Source organism: Corvus hawaiiensis, chromosome 6 (genome assembly GCF_020740725.1).
Source record: "Corvus hawaiiensis isolate bCorHaw1 chromosome 6, bCorHaw1.pri.cur, whole genome shotgun sequence".
Lineage (NCBI taxonomy): Eukaryota > Metazoa > Chordata > Aves > Passeriformes > Corvidae > Corvus > Corvus hawaiiensis.
The window spans coordinates 64,172,920-64,198,792 of record NC_063218.1 but is presented as its reverse complement, the minus strand read 5'-3'; the positions used below and the strand labels follow the sequence as shown (position 1 = coordinate 64,198,792).

General features: G+C 51.0%; 2 protein-coding genes across 3 annotated transcripts in view; both read left to right on the top strand.

Annotated features, from left to right (window-relative positions):
* Nucleotides 1-6,098, top strand: part of ABTB2 (ankyrin repeat and BTB domain containing 2) — a 112,558-nt gene extending 106,460 nt beyond the window's left edge. For both annotated transcript variants that reach the window (XM_048306626.1, XM_048306627.1), the window contains exons 13-17: nt 152-254; nt 690-780; nt 2,411-2,479; nt 2,907-3,020; nt 4,330-6,098. In XM_048306626.1, the coding sequence (XP_048162583.1) occupies nt 152-254; nt 690-780; nt 2,411-2,479; nt 2,907-3,020; nt 4,330-4,527 (575 nt within the window). In that variant the 3' untranslated portion in view covers nt 4,528-6,098. The remainder of the gene's footprint in view (nt 1-151; nt 255-689; nt 781-2,410; nt 2,480-2,906; nt 3,021-4,329) is intronic.
* An 18,582-nt stretch (nt 6,099-24,680) lies between these two features.
* Nucleotides 24,681-25,619, top strand: LOC125327698 (olfactory receptor 1440-like). The gene has a single exon (XM_048307484.1). It carries the CDS (start codon nt 24,681-24,683, stop codon nt 25,617-25,619), a length of 939 nt encoding a protein of 312 aa, XP_048163441.1.
* The last annotated feature ends 254 nt before the right edge of the window (nt 25,620-25,873 follow it).

Here is a 25,873-nt window from a genome sequence, read left to right as displayed (position 1 = left end):
CTCACCCGAGCAGTGAGCTGCTTTTGATTGCTGCTGGGTTGTTTGGGGGTTTTTTTAAAAATTTGTTTGTTTGGATTTCTTTTCTGAAAAGCATGCACAGTTTTTGGGTGCAAAAAGGTCACCTTTTTTTTTTTGTCCCCTTACCCAACAGATCCTCACTTCCTGAACAATAAGGAAATGTCTGATGTAACTTTCTTAGTGGAAGGAAAGCTCTTTTATGCACACAAAGTCCTGCTGGTTACTGCATCTAACAGGTGAGTCACTAACCAGGGACATATTTAATCCAACCACAGTTATCCCTGAAATCATGTGTGGTAGTCGGAGTGTACACATCCAGCCATTCCCTGCCTTCCCATTCCTTCTCCCAGAGTCTGCAGGGAGAGCTGCACTCACTCCTGGAATCCCACACTGGCCTGGTGCACTTGCAGTTAGCACTTTCTTTCTCTATTCTTGGCCTAGTAGCAGGGTTTTCCAGCTGTCACAGGGTGGGATTAGATCAGATCCAAGCAATTTACAGGTGAAATTGTCCCCGAACTAATCATCATAAATTGGAAGTAATGTTTCAATTTTCAACTTGCAAAGAACAAGGAAGGGTCTTTGTTCTCCCCTTGCTGTTTGTAATGTGTGTGTGACACACTAATACAGTTAAATTAAATCTGTTAAATTAAATCTGTTAAAACCATTCCCAGGTTCAAGACACTAATGACCAATAAAACAGAGCACGATGGCCACGGCAGCAAGACTGTTGAAATCAGCGATATGAAATACAACATTTTCAAGGTATGGGACTTAGTCCACTTTTTCTTTATTCCTTTCCATCTTCTCAGCTACTTGGAAGGTAAGACAAACCCAAGGAGTAACAGTATAAGTGGATAATATTACAGGTAGAGATGGAGTTCCTTTCAACACACCTGAATTTCAGGAGTATTCTGAAATACCCTTTTTCCAAAGTTCCAACCTTTAAAACAGAGTCCTCCAGTCTATATTCTTATTTTCTTACTAGGCAGCTGACTCCCCCATAAAGCAGGAGAAGCTAGTCTTCTACTGAGAAGTAGTGTTATACTTTTAACACACATCATTTTCATGCTTTTTATGGCACTGTTTTCATGCTTTGCTAAGCAAAAAGTAACTTATTTACAGCAGGTGCATTGCCAAGCTTCATATTCATTAAAATCAGATGATCAGAAATCAGTGGTGTCCCTGTCAAGAAAGGCTCAGAACTGAGAACTGTGCTTTGCTTTTATGACATTTCCATATTTAGAGGAGGAACAGGGAGGTGTGAAGTGCAGTATAGGTCGTGTCGCTGTTTCACTGAAGGGTTGAGGCTTTTCCTTTTTTCCTCTTTTATAAGCAAACAAACCTGATCTGTTGGTCAGCAGTACTCTTATCTCACTGGAGGGAAGTAAGTTGACCATGAGAACATCTTTGTTCTGCTTGTAAGGGGCTGTACAAGTTTTGTGTTGGAGAGGTGACAGCCAAATTGTGCAGCTCAAGCCACAACAGAAGAAATGTTACTGAGTATCAAAAGAAGCCTCCTTAACAGCATGTGTACATCAGAAGGTTTCTAAAGATAAATTTGTGCTTCAGGGGAGAGTGAGAGATAAATCAGAAAGAACTGAAACAGTGAACCACTTCACAATTTTGATGGTAAATGCGGTCAGATTGGTTAAGGAGAGGCAGTCTCGGGTAGGGTGGAGGATGCTGAGCCACCAGAGATGTGTGTCCTGCTCAGGGCTCTGCTGGGAACAGCTTTGCTCTCGTGTAATTCTGTTATACAAATAAAGGCAGTCTTACAAGCAGCAGCTTAGCTTAGTTTTGTTCCCAGCCCTGTTAGAAATGGCAAGCAGGGCTTGCAAGCCCCACACAGCACCCAGGACACTTCTGCTCCAGCACCAGATCCGTTCCCTCCCCTGACTCAGCGGCACTGCTTGGGCTGGGGGTGGGCACGTGGGATCAAAGAGCAGGAGCTGCCTCTCACTCTCCCTGCAAACAATTAATGCCTTTTCCTCCGGGCCTGGTGGGGGGCTGGAAGCTGATTAGAAGCCCAGCAGGGAGGCAAGTGGCTGGGAGGTCCCCGGGACACACACACTGGGCTCGCTGGCAGCTCCGCGCGTGACCGGCCTGCCAGGCTCCACAAACCCGGATCCGAGACAAGGACAGCGGTGTTGCTCAGAGACACGCTGTCACCCTGAGCCCAAAGTCCCCAGCAGGGCCCTTTTCAGGGCCCAAGAGAGAAAGGACTGTTAGAAGGCAGCAGATTTGCCATGCTAGGGAAGAAAAAAGAGCCACCAGTGGAGGTGAGAGCCGGCACAGGACACGATTCCCGTCTGCTCAGGAAGGGGAGCACAGCCATCAACAGCCCCTTGTGACTGCAGTGATAACTCCATGCCTGGCCTTCTTCCCATTCCAGATGCTGATGCAGTATTTATACTATGGAGGGACAGAATCCATGGAAATTCCCACCACTGATATCTTAGAGGTGAGAGAGCTTTTTCTTCCAAGTCTCGCCAAGTGCGCTGGGGCATAAAACAGAGTTGAAAGGCAAAATCCAGGAGCTAACAGCAAGCTCCCATTCAGTCCAGGAGCATACTTAGCATTTGGAAATGAGCATACTTAGCACTTGGAAATTAATGAACTTAAAAGTTTCAAAACATCACTGCTTGGTGTTTCTGTGTCTTGGTGATGGAAAGGAGTGCAAATACGCTTGTGGGAGGAGCTTTTGCTAAGAGGGGAGATGTGTCAGTCTGTCACTTCAGCATGGAGCAGCCTTTTTGCTGTTTCATGAGGACATGGCCATTAAAACAGGGAGTCAGAGACTCTTCAGAGAGGAAATCATCCATCCTGTTTGCCTTCCCCAGGCCTTTCAAGCCTCATGATCTCAAATAGCCTCTCTCTTGTCTCCATAGCTGCTGTCGGCTGCCAGCCTGTTCCAGCTGGACGGCCTCCAGAGACACTGTGAAATCCTCTGTGCCCAGACCATCAGCATGGACAACTCTGTCAACATCTATAAATATGCAAAGGTAGATCCAACCCCCCCTGGTTTAAGAATCCCACTGAGCAGCCTATGTGCTCCTGGTGGTAACTAAAAACCCCAGGTGGGCCCCCTCTCTGCAGGTAACTCTCTCCCCCAGCCACAACAGGAGTGAGATGATTCCCAGCTCCAGGCAGGAAAGTCCTGCACAGCCCTGGTGTGTTTTCTTGTCTGAAGCAATCATGGATGAAATGGATGGGGGATCCCTGCAGAGTAGGGGAGAGCTGTCTTAGCAGGCTGATACATCAACATCAGCAAATCCCAAGGGATTCAAATCCTGGGAGCAGCAGGGGCAATTGATCACAGCATAGCAGCTATGGAATAAACCTTTTCCTAGCACCCCTGCTGCTAGGAAATACTCTCTTTAGCTCCAAAATGAGCATAAACTCTGTTGTGTGACAGATACGCACCTCTGTAGCAAATAACCTAAATCACAGAGAAATACTCTGCCCTTCCTGGCATTTTGCAGGATCAGATCCCTTAAAGACAAGGAGAAAACCGCACAGAGGGCTGGTAATGTTTTCTTTTTGCTGTGTGTGTAGTGTCCCAGCGATGCTCTTCAGTTTCTGTCATGTCAGACTGGTTTCTTTCAGATCTAAATTTAACAGTGTGCAGTGGTAAAAAGGGGAAACAGCATTCCCTACTGGCCTTTATGTACTTTTCCTTAAATTATTATTTGCACAGAGTTCCCAGGAAGAGGCTGTGTGTGCACAGAGCTTCTTAATATTGAACTTGAGTTTTGTTGCTCTCGTTCCTGACCTTCCCCCACTAATCCTGAAGCAAAAGGAGCCAGATCCCAGCCAGAAACCACCTCATGGTGGTTCAGGAGTGCAGCATCCCTGTTCTCCTACGTTCAGCGCCTCGTTGTAGGGATGAGGTTCCCATCCTGTGACCCATGTCCTGATTGCCCTGAGCCGTGCTCACCATCTGCCAGCACAGTGTTGTGTGCTGTGGCTCAGCCAAACAGGTACCTTGGCCACCTCATCAGCCAGCTGCTCTGCTGCAGGAAGGGAAGGGACTGGAGTGCAGGCCAACAGCCCTGCCGACAGCAGGCCAGCAGGGGAAGGAATTAAAAAAGCCTGGATGTCTCCCTGCTCACACCTGTGCCTGCGAAAAGCACCGGGAGAAATGATCAGACATCAGAGTCCTGCCTTCAGTGCCTTTCCACTGTTACTCCTGTCTTTTTTCTGTCTTAGAAAATATTAAAAGGGGGAGAAGCATTAGGAAGGAGAGGCCCAGGGATGTCATGTAGATCTGGGACATACAGAAGGGGTTAACGATCCTGCTGTCTTCCGCAGATTCACAACGCACCAGAACTGGCCTCTTTCTGCGAGGGCTTCTTCCTCAAGCACATGAGCTCCCTGCTGGAGCAGGAGTCATTCAAGCAGCTCATCTATGGCAGGAACAGCAAAGTGCAGGGCCTGGACCCACTGAGGGACCTGCAGGCAGCCCTGGCTGGCCGCCTGCACTCCGTGTACGTCACGTCCAGGGTGTGAGGCAGGACCGGCGCTGGCAAACCGCGGTGGAGGCGCCGCTGGGGCTGTTTGCCTTCTTGGATCTTCCTGAAAGTGCCCTGGAACCGGCACCCCCAGGTGCTGAGGGAGGGGGAGCTGGCTTCTCTGTGCTGCTGCTGCTGCCACAGGAACAACACTGTCACACAACAACACTGCCACGGCCCAAACACGAGCTGAGCATGCAGGGGGAGAACGCGAACCGCAGAGATTGGCACTGCCCTTTCCACGAGCACAGGGCTGTGGAGAAAGAGGCAATTTAACTAAGCCCAGCACTAATACGTGGGCTTAAGTTCATCCACACAGATGTTTTCGGTGTAAAAAGGCTGCCTAGAAGGAGTTTGCTGATCCTAAAGCCCATCCCACGAGCCATCTGTCTGCACACAAAGTACTTCCCCTCAGTAGTACCAGTGTCTGTACATCGCAACAGACCAACAGAAACTTCCCCCAAAACTGTTTGCACCTTGAGAGAGAGGTTTTGTATGTTCAAAGCTGAGTAGAAACTAACACTAACACGGAAATTACTCACTCTTTAAGCCTAATACAAAGAGCTGAGCTGGGGCAGGGAGGGGAGAGTTGGGGGTTTGCGTGTTTTTAAATACGGTTTCACTGTGCCAGTTGTTAATCCGGATCTGTTTTGAGGAGAAAGAAAAAGACTGTCTACCTTTTTGCTGTCAAGGTCTGTCAGTCACTTTCACCTTAAAAACCTGTTTCTGAACATTACGTGTGAGACCTGATGCCACAAAAGACACTTTGTAGAAGGCTCAGGTGTAGTTGCAGGAGCTGGCACTAGGCTAAAAAACTGCCCAGTTGCATAAATAGCAATAAAAGCCTCCCCAGGCCTCCAAAGAGCATCCAGCTCAGTGGTTTGTTCTCTCTCTGGAGCTGGTTGGGATTAAGGAAAGACCTCCAGCTATTCCCACTGAGCTTTGCTAAGCACCCACCAAAAAATCATTTGCCAGGACACTTCATTTGTTGTAGGTGAGTGAACAAGAGGAAGCCAAGTTTTCAGTGGAGAACTATTCATTCATTATTAGAAATCCAACCATTTATTCCTATTGTACCTAAACACACTGGAAGGAGTAGGCTCAGCTGGGCCCAGGCTCCAAAGCACAACACAGACACAGTTTAGGTAAAGGGAAGGAGAAGGAGCCACCAGCATCTCCCAGCAAATCCATCAAAATCTGACATGGCCTTGCTCCTGAAGGATTTACAGAGGCAAATTGCATGCGTGGATAGGGATTTTCAGTCAGCTGACAGGTTGGTCAGGGCACACTCCCTTTGTGCTTTAGGTACACATCTGCTGAACATCACCAGCTCCAATAACCCTATTTATTACCAGAAAGCCATACAGGGGGGGCAAAATTATCACTGAGAAACGCCACAGAAGGCTTTATTTTGGAAAGTATTTTCAAGTAGCTGCTCCGGCTATCTGTACAAATATGTAGGTCCTCTTTTGTTGCTGTAATATTACAAAGCTTTGTTTAATTGTACATTAATGTTGTCATTTATGTAAAGGTACCAGGATTTTATTAACAACGTAATTTTAAAATACAGAGCTGCTGTTATTTATTCTGCTCCTCTAACAGTAAGGAAAAAAAAATAAGATTTAAAGACACTTACGTGGAAAAGGCTGTTGCAGTTGAAGCATCTTAAATCGGTTTTGGTGTAAATACACCTAATTTTAGGGATACAGAAGCATTCATTTCCCCTTCCTAGGCTGAGACATTTTTGTGAAGTTAAAAGGTTCCACTTGCATTTTTCCCTAGCTGGAGTAAGATTACCTGCTTTCCATCAGAAAGCAGCAGATGCTAGTGTCCCAAAAAACCCCTGATTCCAGGATTCTTGTCTGCAGCAGGAGAAACAGGGAGGGTTAAAGCAACTCTTATGCCAGAGGTATTAAAAAAACCAAAAAAGCAGGTGGTCCTTCCCTTCCATGTGACCTCAGGATCCCAAAGGTCAGAAGGGCTCTGGTTGGTGCTCTGTGGGAGGATTGATGTCAGAGCACAGGACTCATCTACGAGGTAAGAAGTGTAAAAGTTTAAGAGCAAGAATTTGACCCAGAAGTATCCTTTTTTTTTTCTCTATTTGGGAACCTGCCAGCATAAACAGTGAGTCGTTCTCAAGAATCATGGAATACAAACACCTTGGATTCCCTTTGGAGCACTTTAATAAGTAGGTTAAACAGAAATTCCTTGTGAAACCAGTTGCACAGTGCCTGTGTTTTATAGAGTGCTGCCCCTGGAGCCTGAGAAAGTACCAAAGCAGTTTGCCCAGCTTTGGGGAAGCACAAAACTTTGCTGGCCATAATGACATCATTCCAGGGAGCAGAGGAAATAAACATCTGCCTGAACAGGCTCGATGACTTCCAGCCTAAAAGAAAGCCTTTTTTTGCTCTCTAATAAGGCTTTGCACAGCAGGCAGGCCCTGGCTAATGCAGCAGCACCAGTCACAGGCCCTTTGCCCTCGTCAAATGCTGCCCAGGCAGCCAGACACTGCTTCCTGCACCTGCCATGGCGACACAGCCGGGGGGACGGGCAGGGAGAAGGCAGAAGACTCCCCGGAGGAATGGGGCAGCAGGCTGCTGTCACACTGCCTGTGGCAGAGGAGAGGGCTCCAGAGCTGGATCTGCCTCTCCAAAGGGCAGCGTTGGAGCCTGAGGGATCCTTTAATCCACAGAATGTTGCACTTGGCATTATTTGCTCAAGAAAAAGAAGGGCAGAAAAAAGGTGTCTTGTGATAGTGATGAAAACTCCCAGCCGAGCAGGGATAAAGGAGCAATGCAGCCCAGGGCTGGAGTCATCTCAGTGCTGTCCCTATTCCTACTGTTCCAGGCACAGGATTTCACCCGGTGGTCCTCTCTCTGTGCTTAGGTCAGGCAGGAGAAGGTTTCCCGTGTCCCTTTCCAGCTCTCTCCGTCCACGGCCCTCACACCCACACGAAGCCTTGCTCAGAAACCACACACCAGGGCCCTCACCAAGACAGGCCTGTGATTCCCAGGTTCACAGGCAAACAAAAATCCAGCTCTGGAAGTTAAAAACTCACAAGGGAGTATCACGAGGGCCAAATGGAAAGGGCACACCGTCCTCCTTCCCCTTTATCGCGGTACTTCCCAGACAGCTCCCTTCTCCCTCACGCTGCTCTGGGATGCGAGACCTCTTCCAGCTCACAGCAGCCTCAGCTTCCCTGGTTCTGCTTCCTCCCAGGACGTGGCAGGGGGTCAGCTGGCTCCAGCTGTCAGAAGAGCTCAGGGCTCTCCGAGCAGGCAGGATGATTCCAGTGACAAGTAGGTCACATCTCCCCGCCACCTGCAGGGAGCTGCTCAGCCAGACGTGGCTGCCACATTTGCCTCCTATTAGCCACAGGGACACCGTCACTGCGGCAAATGCTGGGCACGGGAGAGGTGGGAGAGATCCTGCTGCAACGGGACCAGCGATCTGGAATGGCCAGACACCGACCTGGAGGGTGCGGAACAGCCCAGGGACTGATGCACCTGGGCGCTGTCCTGGCCCCCGCGCTGGGACAGGCTCACCGGGCTGAGCTTGGCTTAGCCTGGGATTAAAGGCGCGCTCTGCAATTAGTGAGTGGCACACCCGGCTCCTTCCGGCATTCCCAGCCCCATTCTGCGCAGGGTTTGGAGAGAGGGAATGGTGAGGGGTGTTCATCCCCAGTCCATGGCCATCTCTCTGCTTGTCATGCCTTGGAATAAGAAAAAAATCCTTTCCCTAATGCATCAGGATGTTTCCAGCCCTTTTTTTGGGGGGGAGAAATACAGCTAGAAACTGTAGGATCATAAGGTCTTCCAGGAAAGAAAAACAAGGGCAGAGATGAGGGAATAGGTTTCCAACTAATGATTTCATGGACGTAGGAATGGTTCTTGTATGTTTTACAACTCCCGTTTTTATTCCTGGAATAAATTTAATTTTTTTCCTTTAACAAATCATCTAAATTTGAGAGGACACAGTGCAAAATTAATACATGGAGAGATCATGGAATGATGGAATGGTTTGGGTTGAAAGCCCCATCTCTGAGCCTGTTCTGGGCAGGCTCCTGCCCATCGGCCACTCCTTGCAGGTGGACATGGAGGTGATGGAGGCGTTCAGGGAACGCTGATTGTTTTTCCCTGCCTCTGGGAAGGGGGACTAATTGACCTCTTCTCGTGGGGAGACATTTAAACAAGAGGTGCCAAAAAGAATTGGAGCTTCTGCACGCTGAAATCTGCAAGTCTCCAAGTTAAAATCCCCCCTGGATGGTCACCGGTGCGACTCCCACGGACTGGTCACCTTGGCCAGGAGTGTCCAATCCTGCTGTCAATGCACTGGGCCAGGATGTCATTTTCATTTCGTGTAAAGACCCTCTGGGTGCCCCCCAGTCACTGGAAGGACCGGACTGGGCTCCCAGGGAACTAATTCCAAGTGTTCTCTTTATGGGAATAGCACAAGAGCCTTTCCTTTGCCCAGAGAAGCTGCAGTGTTTCCCTGTCTGGGACAAAGGAGGTGGAAAACACGCTGGGTCAGTGCGAGGGCTTGTATGGAGAGGGGCATCCATGGGGATGGGAGACTTCCCGCTGCAGTTCCCATCGCCCTGCAGGCACGGACAGGCGACGCCGAGCCAGGACAAAGCGATGGTCGCGGCTCATTCCGGGACGAGCGGCCCCAAAAGGGGCGGGGCGGGCCCGGCTCAGGTGCGCGGGGCGGGCCCGAGGGGATTTAAGCCCCGGGAATCGGCCCCGGGAATCGGCCGCGGCCCCTTTTGCTCGTTCAGCGCCCGGGGCGGGTGGCAGCGGCCGGGCCGGGCTCCCCCAGCGGGGCCCACGTGAGGCGCGGGGGCCTCGGGGGTCCCATCCTGTACCTCCCTCTACCCCTCCTTCCTCCTGCCCTTATTCCCTCTTTCCTGCCCCCCCACCTCCCTTCTCCCTCGCCTCCTCATCCCCCCTTATCCCCCCGCCTCTTTCCCCCGCAGCCGCGGGGCTCGGGGCTGGAATAAAGCCCAGAGGGCCGGAGCCTGGCGCCCCTGCCCTCGCTGGAGCCCCACACGGGCCGGGCCCCCCCCCCACGCAGTACAAAAACAGCGCCGGGGCTCCGGCTTTCCACACATCACACTGGGGATCCCCGGAGGGGGACGGGCCGGTCCTGCGAGTTTGGGCTCAGAAATTAAAGCCCGAGGTTCTTTTCTGGGACCAGACTCAGGGGCGCCGTGGCGGAGCCCGGGGAGCAGCGGGGCCGGGCACGGGGCACCGGAGCTGCCTCGGCCGTGCGGGGCCCAAGGCGTCGGTCCGGGGTGGATTCTGTAGGGGACAAAATGAACATTTTGGGGTAAAATCTGGGTTAATCTGCAGGGGAGAGGAATGAACAGTTTGGGGTAAGAATGAGCTGATCGGTGCTCGCCGGAGGGACCAGCTCGGGCTGGTTCTGTGGTGCTGTGAAGAATTTGCTTTGTGGAAAGAAGGAGACACCTGAGACTGCTGCGGGAATCCTGGGGTGGAGCTGGGAAGGAAACCTGGTCTGACTGCGGGAATGGGAAGGGGGGGTCAGGAGGGGTCCTGGTCGGTCACTGGAGCCGCCGCCGGGAAGGCGACGTGTAACGATGTATAGCGAGGTGTAAGGAACATATTGGTTGTAGGATTGTCTGTAACGAGGTGTAAGGAACATATTGATTACTGGACTATCTAACGATATATAACGATCGTACAACGAGAGATATATATATAAAATCCTCCATCGTCATCCTTCTCCCAGCTCCGCTGTGTTTTCAGGGTCTTGGGGGCAGAGTTTGGGTCTGGACAAGGCTCTCGGGCAGAGGGTGGGATTCTTGGGGTGCAGGGCCAGGATTTGGACTCGATGCTCCCTGTGGGTCCCTTCCAGCCCAGGAAATGCTGCGATCCTGTGCCTCTGAGGGTGAAATAAAGGGCACCGGTGGGGTTTGTGCCCGCTGTGTTCACGGCCCCGCCGGCTCAGGGCGGGTTCAAGGCGCAGCTGCCCCGAGCCAGCGGGACCGGCCGGGGCTGCTCGCTCCCGGTGCTGCCGCCTTGTGGGGAGAGCCCGGCACTGCAGCCCGCACAGGCGCTGGACCACGGGATCGGCGTGGAACAGCAGCGCAGGGAGTGCTGAGGCAGCCCAGGGAATGCTGCGGTCCCAGGGAATGCTGAGGTGTCCCAGGGAAGACTGAGGCGTCCCAGGGAAGACTAAGGCGTCCCAGGGAATGCTGAGGTGTCCCAGGGAAGGCTGAGGCGTCCCCTGCCCGGGACACTCGGCAGTACATCCCTGATGAGGCTCATAGGGACAATTCTGGGGCTCAGAAACAGTGACTAAATCCTACGTTTTCAGGGCTTGAGGGGAGACCAAGTCCTGTGTGTTTGGGCTCAGCAACGGAGACCAAGGGCTGCATTTTGGGGGCTCAAAACCGGGCTCATATGGCCAAGTTCAGGCACAGACACTAAGTCCTGTTTGAGGGGCTTGAAACCAGGATCCCTCACACAGCATTTGGGATCACAGAGAGACCAAGTTCAGCATTGTAGGGGCTTGAGGCAGAGACCAAGTCCTGTGTTTAGGGGGGTTTTGAAACCAGGGTCTGTCAGCCAGTGCTCGAGCTTCACTAAGAGAGATTTAAGTGCTGCATTCGGGGGGGGGGGGGGGGGGGGGGGGATCGAATTAAAGCCCAAGTGCCGTGTTTTGATGCTCCAAGCGGGCTCTTGGGGCCAGGGCGAGTCTGTGTCTCTGGGCTCCGAGTCCTGCCTCAGGCACAGCCCGAAGCCGGGCTCGCCGGCCCCGCGCAGCGCTCGGGAGCAGCGACTCAGCGCCGCGTCCGGGGCTGGCGGCAGAGCCCGGGGCCGCGTCGTGGGGCCCAAGGCGGGCTCCGGGAGGGGCTCAGGGCTGGGAGCGGAGCCCGGCCCGGCGCGTCGGGCCCGGCTCGGGATCCCGGGGCTGCCCGGGCGCCGGCAGAGCCCCGGCTCCCTGCGGAGAGCCGGCCGGAGCAGGAGCGGCAGCGCCGGGCTCGGCCCCAGCGCCCGTCCCGGAGCGGCTCCTCCCGGTGCCGATCCCAGCCCCGATCCCGCCGGGGGAGAGGCGGCCCCGCCCGGGACCCGCAGCGGCCGCCGGCAGGAGCCGGAGCCCCGGCCCCGGTGCGGCCCCGGTGCGGCCCCGGTGCGGCCCCGGTGCGGCCCCGGTGCGGCCCCGGTGCGGCCCCCGGTGCGGCCCCGGTGCGGCCCCCGGTGCGGCCCCGGTGCGGCCCCGGTGCGCGGGGCGGGTCCGGCCCGGGAGAGAGGGGCGGGGCCCCGAGCGATGGAGCCGCCCCCGTGCCGGGCAGGGCGGGCCCCGGGGCCGGGCGGGGCCGGGGCTCTGGGGCGGTCCCGGGCGGGGCCGAGCGGGGCCGAGGGCGGCTTCAGGGGCGGGGCCGGGCCCGGCTCAGGTGCGCGGGGAAATGGCCCCCGCCGCTATTTGCTCCCTGAGAGCTTGGTGGGGTCTGCCGCTGGGCCGGGTGCCCGCGGCGTGGCCCGGGTGAGGCCCCCTCTACCCTCTTTCTTCCCCCTCTTTCTCCTGCCCTTATCTCCCTTTTTCCTATCCCTCCAACTTCTTTCTCCCTCGCCCCCCTCCTGCCCTCTCCCCGCTCCTCAGCCTCCCCTACCCTCTCTCCTTGCTCCCCTGCGCATCCCCGACCCCCGTACCCCTCCTTTCTCCCCTCTCCCCACCCCGCTCCCCCAACCCGACTCCCTTCTTCTCCACCTCTACTCCTCTGTCCATCATCCCTCCCCCCCCACCCCGGCCTTTTCCTTACCCCCTCGTTCTCCCCCAACCCACCCTGACTCCTCTCCCTATCCCCCCTCATCCCTCCCTGACTCTCCCCTTTCCCTCTTTCCCCCAGCGCCGGAGAATAAAGCCCAGAGGGCCGGAGCCCGGCGCCCCTGCCCTCGCTGGAGCCCCACACGGGCCGGGCCCGCTCGGCGGGTCCCCCGTGCGGTACAAAAACAGCGCCGGGGCTCCGGCTTTCCACACACCACACTGGGGGCTCTCTGGGGGGATCGGGGCTGGGGGTCAGGGTGGGTCCCCGTCTCAGGAGGGAGTCCTGGGGGGGGGTTGGGGGGGTGGGATGGGTCCCCTCCGGGGGAGGACTTCCCCACTCCTGTCCCCACCCTCTCCTCCGGACCCCCTTCTCCAGTCCGGGAGGGATGGGGGGGGGGGGGGGGGGGGGGGGGAAAGCACAGGTTCTGTCTTTCTTAGCCCCAAAATGTTCATTCTGTCTGCTGCACATCAGAGTTTTTCTCAAAATCACATAACCGTACATATTATCTCAGGGTTTCCCCTCATCGCCCTAGATGGTCCACTCCCGATCACCTCATTTCTACCTCAATATGTTCATTCTCTGCCCTACAGATCTTCCCAAGTTTTACACCCCAAATTTCCTTGCCTACCCCCAGTGACTGCCTCAGTTTATGTCACTGTTCACATTCTCCCTAGAGATTACCTCAAGATTTACCCCCAAAATTTTCCTTAACTGTCCACAACTTATTACTTCATTTGTACATCAAAATATTCATTCCCAACCTTTATATTATTTCAAGTTTTACCCCCTAAAATTCCCCTACCTGCCCACTACTGATTCCCTCATTCTTCCTTCGATATATTTATTTTCCACCAAGAAGCCTTTCTCAAGATTTATCCCCCATATTTTCCATTTGTCTACTACTGAATAGGCGCCATCTCACCTTGTAGGATTTGTCCCTTACTCCCTCCAAGCCCATTTTAGCCTCTAGGCAGTGATAGTTCACCCCTCTCTGTCTTAGGCACACTGGCCAGACCACACCCAAAACCTCTCCTGCTCCCTCCAGGAACGCCAGCCTGGACCATGCAGAGTAACCTTGCTCTCCAAAAATAGGCCATTGTTTGGAGGCATTCATCATTAATAGTCCAGTGTCTCACAGTGGTTTTAGCCACAAATTGTCACAGCAGATCTCAGCTACATCTTAGAAACTCTCATGTGAACCATGTGAACAAAAGATGTGATTTGAAGGCAATAAATTCATTTCTTTCATCTCGCTGATACAATTTTGCACAGTTTGTACTCCCTGAACTACTTCTGAAAGTTACACCAAATCTACTCCATTTCTTTGCATACTTTCATTATGTCATTAATTACAGGAACAATTCTTTTTGAGGCTTCCAATTAATTCAGTTGACATTTTGCTTTGCAGAGCTTTGGCAAGAAGTCTCTGATTTGCCTCTCAAAAGAGCATAAGGAGAAGCTCAGCAATGCACCTCATCATTGCTACCAAAGATTGTCTACAGGGATTGAGATCCAGCACCAGCTGCCCCCAAGACTTCACCATCCTCCAGAGCCTCACAGCAGCTGGGGAGCCCCTGTCGCAGCCAAGCACTGGAGAGCCCCTCCCAGAACTGGGAATTCCAACGGGTGCGTCCACCCGCAGGCAAAGAGGCTTCCGACTGTGCTGGGACAGGGCCCAGCTTGGACACTGGGCAGTAAAAAAGGTCACACAACTTCCAGTGTGGGAGCATCTGGGGTCAGCCTCCTCCTGGCTTCCTCCCCAAGCCTGGCCAGGGCTCAGGGAGCAACCCAGGGAGTTGCCTTTGACCATGGACCTCCCAAAATGGCCTTGTCCAGTTTCTAAATACAGAAAGGTCAATCTGTTCTGTTAACGAGCAGATACCTAAATCCTAACACTAATGATCTTGTGTATTTCATGAAGAAGTGGATATAAATAGAACATTTTGTTGAAAGGTTCATCAAGAGCTCAGCTTTGTCTCAGGGCCTGTTGTTCAGGCCTTAGTACTTGACCATTACATATCCAGAGCAGTCCAAGTGCTTCTTTACAGGTGTGGCCAAAGCCCCACATACACACGCACACCAAATTTTCCCAGTGTATCAGTAGAAACACCAACAGATTTAATTTAATTTTATTCTTCAGTCAACTGTTTTAAAGTATTTGAACCTTGATAGTGTGCCCCAGCCAAACCATCTTTAGTTATCTTTACTAGAGCCCTCAGAGTGGGACCAGGCTGGAATTACCCTCACCGGCTTCACCTGGCCTTTCCACCTTCAGCTGCAGCACATCAGCCCTAAGAGGGGTTTTCAGCTCCAGTCTGAAGGTTCCAGGAGAGAGGTGGGGTAGGTTTATATCTGCTCCCTGTCCCTTGCTGTCTTGTTGTTTGGATTTCCTGGACTAACTTGGCTGCTGATCACTGGATGGGTTTTGTTGCTGTCATCATCTCGACTTTGCTTGCCTGGATCTGGAGCCCTCAGGAATTCATCAAGGACTGAAAGGTAAACTGTGCTGAATTGGGAAAGAAGAAGCTGAAAAACTAAATACCAAGACAGCAAGGAATAGATAAAAAAGTACTGTGCCCCACTGGATTAAAACCAATCTTATTTTCTGAAAAGTATGTGCAGAGCTCATGGACAAGATAGAGGGACCAATTGAACAATATGTGAGCAGTTGCAAAATGTAACGTACTGTATTATGGATAAGTAGGTGAAATGTGTAGGTAGAGTAACATGTATAAGCAGTGTAAGATAAGCAAGTAAAATGTATAATAAGTAGAGTATTATGTATAAGAAAGGTATTAAGTAAGTAAGGCGTATAGGTAGTGTGATATGTGGAAGTTATAAGTAGGTAAAATGTGTAAGTAAGTAGACTGTATAAGTAAGTAAAGTGTACAGGTAAAGTATTAGGTAAAAGCTGTGAGATGTGTGAGTGGAGTGTATTTTAAACAATAAGAAGCTTCTCTATAGTCATATTGATTGGTTGTTCAGAAGGCTTGAGTTCCCGCAGTCACACAACTTCCAATGCGGGAGCATCTAGGGTCAGCCTCCTCCTGGCTTCCTCCCCAAGCCTGGCCAGGGCTCAGGGAGCAACCCAGGGAGTTGCCTTTGACCATGGACCTCCCAAAACGGCCTTGTCCAGTTTCTAAATACAGAAAGGTCAATCTGTTCTGTTAACGAGCAGATACCTAAATCCTAACACTAATGATCTTGTGTATTTCATGAAGAAGTGGATATAAATAGAACATTTTGTTGAAAGGTTCATCAAGAGCTCAGCTTTGTCTCAGGGCCTGTTGTTCAGGCCTTAGTACTTGACCATTACATATCCAGAGCAGTCCAAGTGCTTCTTTACATCTCTACAGGTGTGGCCAAAGCCCCACTTACATATGCACACCAAATTTTCCCAGTGTATCAGTAGAAACACCAACAGATTTAATTTAATTTTATTCTTCAGTCAACAACTAATCCAATTAAATAGTGTGCACTTGGACTCCTTTGTGTGGAAGGGTCAATGCAGTTCCTGGGCATCCTTAACTACAAAGCATGAAAACAACCAATTTTGGCACACAAAACGAAATGGAAAAAAATTAGGAGAAATGATACCATAGATTGGAAGGTATTTGCCTGCCTTTGAATGCAGTGCCCCAGAAGTCCATCACCCATTGAAAATAGGGAACACAACCAAGGTGGACAAGAGCACCAAATATTAGACAAACTTGATGCCTTAAGAGGCCACCTGAAAACAGAGGCTAGACAGGAGTAAGGGAATAAAGGTGGGTATTTATTTGAAAGGCCTTCAGAGGTACCCCTGGGGAGCCAGAGGCCACTGCCAAGATGGACCCCAACATGGACAGCAGCTCACGAGTTCTTCACACCTTTATAGGTTTGGTTCATTTGTATATCAGGGTTAATTCTCCAATTAAAGCTTCAGTTCTATGATGTAATTCCCCTCAGCTTGCCCCCCTCTCAAAGGCTTTTGGTTTATACTTTTTGGGACTAGGACAGTCCGGGTGTCCTTGGAGAGCAGGCCTGGAGAGGCTTTGTTATGTTTAACCAAGCATGAGAGAGCAGAAGTGAACAGCTACAAGGAACTTCAGAGTTACACACTGGGCAGTACAGGATTTGAAAAATATTAAAGTGTCATTCTGGAAAATGATTTCTCCAAATCTCTTTGCCTCATCCCAAGCCCCTCTTCATCCTCAGGGGTCACTGCACTCACTCCAGGGTACTTGGCATGAAAAAGGAGCAAGTGGAGACTTCATGGCTTCCCTGGGATCTTTTCTCCTTTGACTGCCTCTGCCTTGGGCAGCAACCAGTGACTGGGAAATGCTCTCTGGGAATGCAGGGCAAACCAGAGCCCCTGAATGCAGCACAGATCCACCTGCAAGTGGAAGGAGTGTTCCCTGTCCCCAGGATCTCCACAGGAATATTCCAACCACAGCTGCAGCATTTGCCAGTCAAGGTATGCAGAACACAGCCACATGAACAAAAACACCCCCTTGCCCCCTGCCCCAAGCAGGGATGCAGCAACACCACCTGGGAAGGGAGCAGAGCTTCCCAGCTCCTGTCCCAAACACTGACTGCGGCCAGAACCACAAACACAACAAAAAGTTACAGGTTGGAGAAATTAAGGTAGGAAAAACTCTGTGCTTCCCATTCCCTGCCCAGTGTACCCCAATTCCATGCTAGGAGTACACATCACAGCCTTAAGGATACAAACTCCAAGACTTGATATAATTCTTATCTATAAAGGAGCTTCCCAAAGCAATTACTTGCCCCAGCAGAGAGCAAAACCCTCTGCACTCAACCAGAACCAGGGGAAACCCCAACCAAGAGTAAAAACAGACACAGAACATCCAAAACACACTATTTCAGCCCAAAAAGGATCAGGAAAAAAGCCAAATTAGAGCAACCATTGCCTCCTAACTCTTCACAGAGAAAGACTTTGGAATTCTGAGGCATACCCTGGGAGACCCAGAGAGTAACAGCCCCTCAGCCCCAACACAGCTTCAACTGGGGCCACCTAACACTTGCTCTCCAGCATACCACATACTTAAACATCATTTTAATTGCAATGTAGTTTAAATAAATGAATTAAAACGTATTTGCACCTAAAACAGCCCAGGGGACCCACGCATCAGCACACACCAAACACAAAGCATTAAACACCGGCTCACTGCAGCCTCCCGGCCTTATAAAGCCTCGCCCAGCTCGCGATTGGCCGATGCGCTGAGGTGCCGGCAGCGCTGATTGGACAGCGGGCCCCGCCCGGGAGCGTCAAGTGGGGCTGCAGCCCCGCCTGACCGCCGCCAGGGGGCGCTGCCGCAGGGCGTGCGTGCGTGCGGCGGGGCCCGGGGCCTGTCCGTGCGCGACCCCGGGAGAGCCGCGGCCGGGAGCGCCGGGCCCGTCTGCTTAAACCAGAACGAGGTGACAGCACAGCATTGGATCAGGGATGTTAGGAGACTCATCAGAATTCGTTTCCCCCCCACCGCCGATCCCTCTGTTTGGCCTCAGGAGCGGGAACAGGGGGGGGTCGTGCGCCCCGCCGTGTCCCCTGAGCCCTCAGAGCGTACCCGCCCGGGCTCCCTTTTAAAATAACTTATTAAAGCTCCTGTGGAAGTCAGCGTTGGGGAATGTAAGAATTTCCTGCTCAGGGAAGTGGTGGTGAAAGGATGTTTGTGATGATACCCTCACGATGTCTAGAGTTCCAAAACATCACAGCGTTTGCATTTTCCTTCTCTGTAGCTCACAGGCACTGAGCCCTGGTTGGCTTCGTGGTTTCTGTGCCTGGGATTCCCAGATCCCTGCATCTGAAGCCTGACTGTATCAAAGAAGGGGCGATGATGAGTTCCCTTGGGGATGAGCAGGGCGGTGACTCGGCTGCCAGAAGCGAGGATGGTGGAACACAGGAGCTGTCCAGGCTTCCCTCTGCTGCCTGGGCTCTGCTTTTGCTTTGAGCTCCTCTGAGGGCTTTTTTGGGCTTTTCTGGACTTGTCTGCCGGGAGCTTTTAGCCCTGTGACCACACACGAGATGTAGCTGTGTGCGAGGGCAAGGAGAGGGTTAAAAGCAGCAGTGGGAAATGCCCTTTGGAGGTGGCTCAGCCCAGCCCAGCCCGACCTGACTCCACTGGTGGTGGGTGACGGGGGCAGGGCCCAGGGGATGCTGTCCTGGGGAGGGGAGGGGGTGTGGGGGCTTCTGTGGGTGCTGACACCACCCTTCAGTAATCCCTCGGTCCCGGCGCCTCTCTGCCTCCAGCAGGAATTAAACCCGGGCACAGCAATGGTGCCAGAGTGGGAGGGAACTTGCAGGGATAGAGGGTTTGAAAATGGTGTGTGAAACCTCACCTCAGACATCTCCTGTCTGGGAAGCTCATGAGCATCAAACACAACTCAGTACAGGCTGAGGCTGGTTTGTTTGTTTGTTTTTGACGTTCTTGGTAGGGTTTTTTTTCTTAACTTGGGTAAAGGAGGTTTAATTTCCTGGCCAACAGGAGCTTTTTTTCCCCCATCTCAGTTCTGTTGTGAGATTCGATGGTTTTGCCCTTGCAGCTTTGTGTACTGAGTCCAAGATTTGGTGCTTTTGTCCACCTCGTGTGTGTTTTCTTCTCTAAATGGCTGTTTGAGCTCTAGGGCATCGTGTTCAAAGGCAAGGAAGTATCTTCTTAACAGCTTAGAAATGAATCTGAATAGGAAGACACGTTTTACAGATAAATCCCAAGTGGAACATGTGACAAAGGTAATTTGTTGCAGCCACAGGGATGGATGGTCCCCATACAGCCAGTGCCAGCCTTCGGCCACCCAGAGGCTGGGCATCGCCACCCTGGGTGGAAAGGTGGCAAAGCAGACACTTCTAATCAAATTTTTCTTGTCTGTGTAAGTTTGAGCTGATCAATATAATGTATTTTATTGTTTTAAATAATAGTGTATCCGCCAGAAAGATTTCTAGCAGAGTCTGCCCTCTGAGCCGAAGGGCAAAATTCAATTGAAATGAAATTTTCGTAAGAAAAAGGTGCATTTGTAGAGATTACAAAGCTGAGTCTTCCTTAACAGGCCTGTCATTTTCAAGGGTAATTTCTAGCCCAGGGAACACCGATTTCAATGCACTGCCCACACCTGGGAATCAAGTACTGGTGTCATACAAGAATGTTAACACAATATTCCCAGGTTGTGATGGAAACCTAGGTCATGAAGTTGGTTTTTTGAAGGCAAAAGCCAGTGAATCCATGGATCTCTGTGCTGGCCAGAAGGAACTTTTTTAGATGATTTTGCAGATAAGAGATCTAAAAAATGATTCAGCCTTTTCATTGTTTTTGCCCTGTTTCTCTAAGAAAAACCTGTGTTATTTTTTCCATAACTCCATGAAGCAATACATCTGATGTGTTGGGGAAGAGGAGTCTGTTTTTCTAGTGGGGCTGGTTCCTGCTTTTTTAATGGATCTGTTGGAATATTCATGACAAAAGCATGTTTAGAAGAGGGGGAGTCTGCTTGGGTTGTTGGCATGGGGATGGAGCAGCACAGGGAGAATCCAGGCTTTTGCTGGACTTCTCAGAATGGCACTGGCTGTTGGGATATCCCAGGCTGGAAGCACAGAATGTCACCTGGAACATGAATCTTTGAAAGATCAGTACTGGAAATAATGTCACTTGCTTGGGTAGGGGGCTTCCCTCAGTGTCTGGAGGGTGGGAGCAATGAGGGTGTTCACTATCACGGTATCCCGCAGTGGTGGGGAGGAGAGAGATAGATCCAGCAGGCAGGCACTGTGCAGCAAGAGTCCTTTATTTAATTATTTTACAACTCTTTTATAGACTTTTTTCTTCATAGTCTAATTGGTCAAAGGATCAGCCAACCCTTGGGGCGATTGGCTAAAATCTTAAAACATCCATTGTCAAAATATTTTCCTACTGTACTATAAACAAAGCTCTGCAAGGTTGCAGGTGTTCATAGTTTATAGAACTCTGCTAATATCTTCCGTGAGAGAGAAAATATCTCACGGGACTGGAAAGAAGCAAGAGAAATTCTTGCTAGCAGCAATATTGTATCCACAGTTCACCCCTGGTCCATGGCCATCTCTCTGCTTGGCATTGCTTGGAATAACAAAAAACAAAAGGAGAATCTCTTGCAAAGTTCTATAAATTCTTTCCAGCCTCTGATAAGGGCTTTGACATGCCATGGTGTCAAAGGAGCATTTAATTCTGCATCCCTTCCTTTCCCGAATGCATTGGGATGTTTCCAGCCCAGTGGGAGGCTGCAGACCGTACCTTAACCAGACTAGATTTGATTTTTCCATACAGCCTGGCTTTACAGCTTCATATTTCCATCTATATTTCTCTCACTCTAAAGGACAGATGTAACTGCAGCCCAACCAGGAAATGTTAAAACAAAAATTATACCTTGCTCCCTGCAGAGGTTAAAGGATTCCCCCATCTGTTTCCCAGCCTAGGCTGTGGCAGGAGCCCATCAGGCTGTGTTTGGACACCTGTGGGTTGGTCTGACTCCCTGAACCTCACAGCTGCAGAAACCTCTCATACTGTCTGCCTCCATTCATCTGAGTAAATGCCTTCTGACTGTGCCGTGGAAACTGGTGAGGTGTGCAAGGTGGAATGTAAATGTACCCAGTGTACCTGGTTATCCTAGAGGGAAACTTCAGGTGTGATCAGTGTCTGATGGAGCCACAGGGCAGTGGGACCAGCCTGTGTGTCTGCTCGAGGACATGTTTAACTGCCCATGTTCTTATCTAAAGTATTTGTTTTTTAGGGAGCCCCGAAGGCTGGGAGATGGAAGCTTTGAAGCTGGTGTCACTCGGAGTTTGAAAACATCAATGTTGGTTTATTGTTCCATTGGGGATCTGCTGAATGTCAGGTGGAACTGTTCCCAGTCCAGTGGCTGTTCCCATCACAGGCAAAGGAAACCTGAAATCCACAGACATCTTTCAGCTTGGACCTTTGCTTCTGTTGGGAAGCAGACTTGGAGCCTGGGGCATTGCAACCCCTATTCCTGCTCAGGGGAATGCCAATTCCAAAGGTATGGTCTTTTTTGATTTTTCTGCACCGTCTGTTTCTGTAAACTGGGCATTTTCTTTCCCACACCAGTAAAAGGCAGCTGGTCCCATTTTTGTTTGGATCTAGCACAGAAGTGGGATCTTTGTCTTGTGCTGAAGGGGCAGCGGGTTGAGCATCTAGTAAAAAGACAGGCTTGAAATTGTGTGGGAAATCCAAATCCCTACAAAGCCATGGGGCTTGATGGGATTCATCCAAGAATCCTCAAAGAGCTGCTGATGTCATTGAAAAACCTCTCTCAATTTTTTGAGCAGTCTTGGGAATCCAGCGAGGTTCCGGCTGACTGGAAGTTGTTCCGATTTTGAAGAAGGGCAGGAAGGAGGACCCTGGAATCTACAGGCCTGTCAGTCTCACTTCAGGGCCTGGGAAAGTTATGGAGAAGGTGATTCTGGGAGGTATTGAAAAATACTTGGAGGACAATGCAGTCATCAGTCACAGCCAGCACAGCTTCATGAGGGGAAGGTCCTGCTTATCAAACCTGATTTCCTTTTATGACAAGGCAACCCACGGGAGCAGCCTGACCTTTAGTCCTGGGGGCAGTTCTGGGCACCACAATATAAGAAAGACATGAAACTATTAGAGAGTGTCCAAAAGAGGACAACGAAGATGGTGAAGGACCTTGAGGGGAAGCTGTATGGGGAGCAGCTGAGGGTACTTGGTCTGTTGAGCCTGGAGGAGACTGAGGGGAGACCTCATGGCAGTTACAACTTCCTCTTGAGGGGAAGAGGGAGGGCAGACCCTGATCTCCTCTCTGTAGTGACCAGTGACAGGACCTAAGGGAATGGCCTGAAGTTGTGTCAGGGGAGATTTAGGTTGGATAATGAGGAAAAAATTCTTCACCCAGAGGGTGGTTGGGCACTGGAACTGGATCCCCAGGACAGTGGGCACAGCACCAGCCAGACACAGTTCAAGAGGTATTTGAACAATGCTCTGGGCCACGTGGTGTGACTCTCGGGGATGGTCCTGGGCAGTGCTGAGAGTTGGACTTGATCCTTGTGGATCCCTTCCAACTCAGCATATTCTCTGATTCTCCTGGATTCTTGTAGCCAATCTTAATAGAATCCTGGAATGGTTTGGTTTGGAAAAGACCTTAAAGCTCATCTTGTTCTACACCCCTACCATGGGCAGGGGCACCTGCCACTAGACCAGGTTGCTCCAACCTCATTTTGAACACTTCCAGGGATGAGACAAGTGAGCTGTGGTTTGAGTATAAGGAATTTAGAATGGATAGAGAGGTGATTCATCATCTCTGATGACTGGAACTGCTGATGGATACCAGCTCCCATGGGATTGTGGCCCACCAGCAAGGTCCCTGTCAGCTCCCTGGTGTGATAATGCCAGCCATGGCACTTGTAGAGCTGAAAATCTCCGAAATGCTCAAAAATTTGACACAACAGATAGGGGTTTGCTCTGTGGTTGCTCTGAGGAGTCCCCAAAGCCCTGTGGCTCACTCAAGGTGAGATCATCTCCTGTGGGTAATCACTTCCAAACTCAGAAGCTCAGAAAAGTGATAACAACCTTCTTTGGGCTTTGCCACTCTCCTGGGGCTGCAAGAGTCCCCAGATCCCCAAATTACATAAAAACATCTTTGCTGGTGGTGGTATATTTTTAAACTCACCTGCAGAGCACCTTAATATCCACCTTGAAGAGCATCATGAGGGAAGCAGGCAGAGTGCAGAGATGTAGTGGAGGATTATCCTGCAGAACCATGAGCAAGGACAGCACATGCTGAGCCACCCATCTCCTGTCGTTTTCTCTTGCAAAGCTTTGATTTTCATCTCAGCTCATACCTGGAGGCTCCTGGGCTCATCATACTCTGGGCTTAGCACCAAATCTAGGTGATCTGCAGCGGTGTGTGGTGAGGACACCCCCGTTGGAGCACTTGCTCTGAAGTCTTCTCCTCACTGACCACGAAGGTCTCCTGGATGAGGACTGGAAGCTCTCCTGTAAGGAACACTTAAGGATCTTACCGTTGCTGATAAAAGGCATGTCCAAAAGGTGATTTTTTAAGTTACTTTTTTTTCCCCAAAAGAAATATTTTCAGGAGGAGATTGCTCAGCTTTGGGTGTTGCATGTTTTTATTTGAAGACTCCAGGAACAGGGTAAAGAGCTGGGAAAATCTTTTACAGCCAAACCAGTGCATCCAGGAGGGAGGGGAGACTTCATAGTTAGGAAGTTTTGCATGCCCCTTCTCTGGAAGCATTCAAGGCCACAATCTCGTCTAGTGGAAAGTGTCCCTGCCCATGGGGTGCAATGGGATGGTCTTCAAGATCCCTTCCAATCCAAACCCTTTCAGGATTCTATGGAGAAGACAGACAAAGCAGGCAGTTGGCAGATGCCAACCCAAGGATGAATAATTAATTCTGTGCTTTTACAGCTTTTATCAGGTTTCTCTTTGCTTCGGGTATGTTGGATGATCTCAAAGTCCCAAACTGAACACACATGTGGCAGTGCAGGTGGCTGCAGCCACCCTGACTCCTGAGGACACAACCAACACCAACCTGTGGTGGTCAGGCACTGAAGTTTAGCAACCCACTCTCTAGTTAGGGTAAGAACCCACAAGCCCCCAGTTCCGCAGTTTACATATTTTTATATGATTGGTTTGTGTTTTCCCCGCCCTGTTTTATGTATAAGTTTGTTAATATTAATTTCCCTTAAGTTAATATGTATTAGTTCTAGAACACGCCACATTACTTGACACCCCATTGGTTCCTTCCCTGAATCCCTCCTATGTGTTAATCTCATTGGTTCCCTTGCTCTCAACTCCGCCTCCTATCCCATATCCTATTGGCTGTATCCCTTATCTCCACCTTTCCTATCCCCACTATAAAATCCCTGGAAACCCTCGGATCCTTGGCTCTTCATCCCTTTCACATGAATAAACCTTCTGTGTGGAATTTATATGAGGAGTCCCTTCTCTCTGCTTCTTTGCCTCCACCTGCGTGCCTTCACACCCTGCTCAGAGGCAGCTCCCTCGGGTGAGGAGCTCCCCCTTTCTGCTTTTTTCATGTGCCGCCGTAAATCAGTCGGAGTGCAGCTGGACCTCCGGGCTCTCTTTGAGCTAGCGCGCAACCTGACACACGCATGGGATTAAAGGCGGCGCCAAGGTAAAGCTACTGAGTTGTGTAACCTAGATCTTCTCCCTGCCTGTACTGTGACTTCTCCCCAGCTCTTTCTCATCGATCAATGCCTGAACTCTTGCTTTAGATCTTGTAGGATTGTCTCCAAGCAGATCTCACTGGAAAGAGGGTTTTCCACTTGGAAGAAATCTCCGGCAAGGAGGTCACTCAGTGAACACGCATGGAAGGAATGGCAGGAAGCAATTGCTCCCAAGCAACCGAGTTCATCTTGGCAGGGTTCCCTGAGGCACCAGCAGCTCAGGTTGCCCAGTTCCTGCTGTTCCTGCTCACCTACCTTGTCACCATCCTGGGGAACCTTGGGATGATTGCCTTGATCAGAGTCAGTCCCCTGCTCCACTCCCCCATGTATTATTTCCTGGGCAACCTGGCTTTTGTGAACCTCTGCACTTCCACCATCATCACCCCCAGGATGTTGGCCGGGGTTTTGTTGGGGAAGAAAGGAATCACCTATGCCGGGTGCATGGCTCAGGTGTTCACTTTTGACCTGTTTGAGATGGTCGAGTGCGTCCTGCTGGTTGTGATGGCTTATGACCGATACGTGGCTGTTTGCCACCCCCTGCTCTACCCCCTTGTAATGTCCCCAGAGCGCTGCTCCCGGCTAGTGACCGGGTCCTACCTCCTGGGGCTGATCAACGGTGTGGGACAAACCATCAGCATGTCCAGCTTGTTCTTCTGCGGCTCCAGCGCCATTGATCTGTTCTTCTGTGACATTTCCCTGCTGATCTCGCTCTCTACCTCCAACACCACCCTCAGCCTCAACATCATGAGGACATCATCTTTGCTCGGTGTTTCCAGCATCCTGGTGGTCCTGGTGTCCTACATGGTCATCATCTCCACCGTCCTGAGCACCAGCTCTGCCGGAGGCAAGCGCCAAGCCCTCTCCACCTGTGCCTCCCACCTCACCACCGTCAGCACCTTCTATGGGTCACTGATTTTCATGTACTTAATCCCCAGGTCAGAAACCTCCAGGGGAGGAGATAGATGGGCTGCTGTGCTCTACACTGTGGTGACCCCTATGCTGAACCCCTTGATCTACGGCCTGAGGAACCAGGTGGTAAAGGAGGCTTGGAGGAGACTCAGGAAAAGAAAATCAGCTTGGATGTTTTAACCTTGTGGCCAGATACACTGGAGGTATGGGTGATAGCCTGGGATTTTTGTGAAATGTGTCAGGACATTTTCAGGGCCTTCTGCACTTTGATTTAGGTTATATGCTGGCTGGTTCAGTATCAGCTGAGAATAACAATTTCACTCCAGTTTTGGTGTTTGGATGAGGCTTGGAGCAACCTGGTCTAATGAAAGGTGTCCCCGCCCACAGCAGGGCGTTGGAACTGAATGAGCTTTGAGATCCCTTCCAACCCAAAC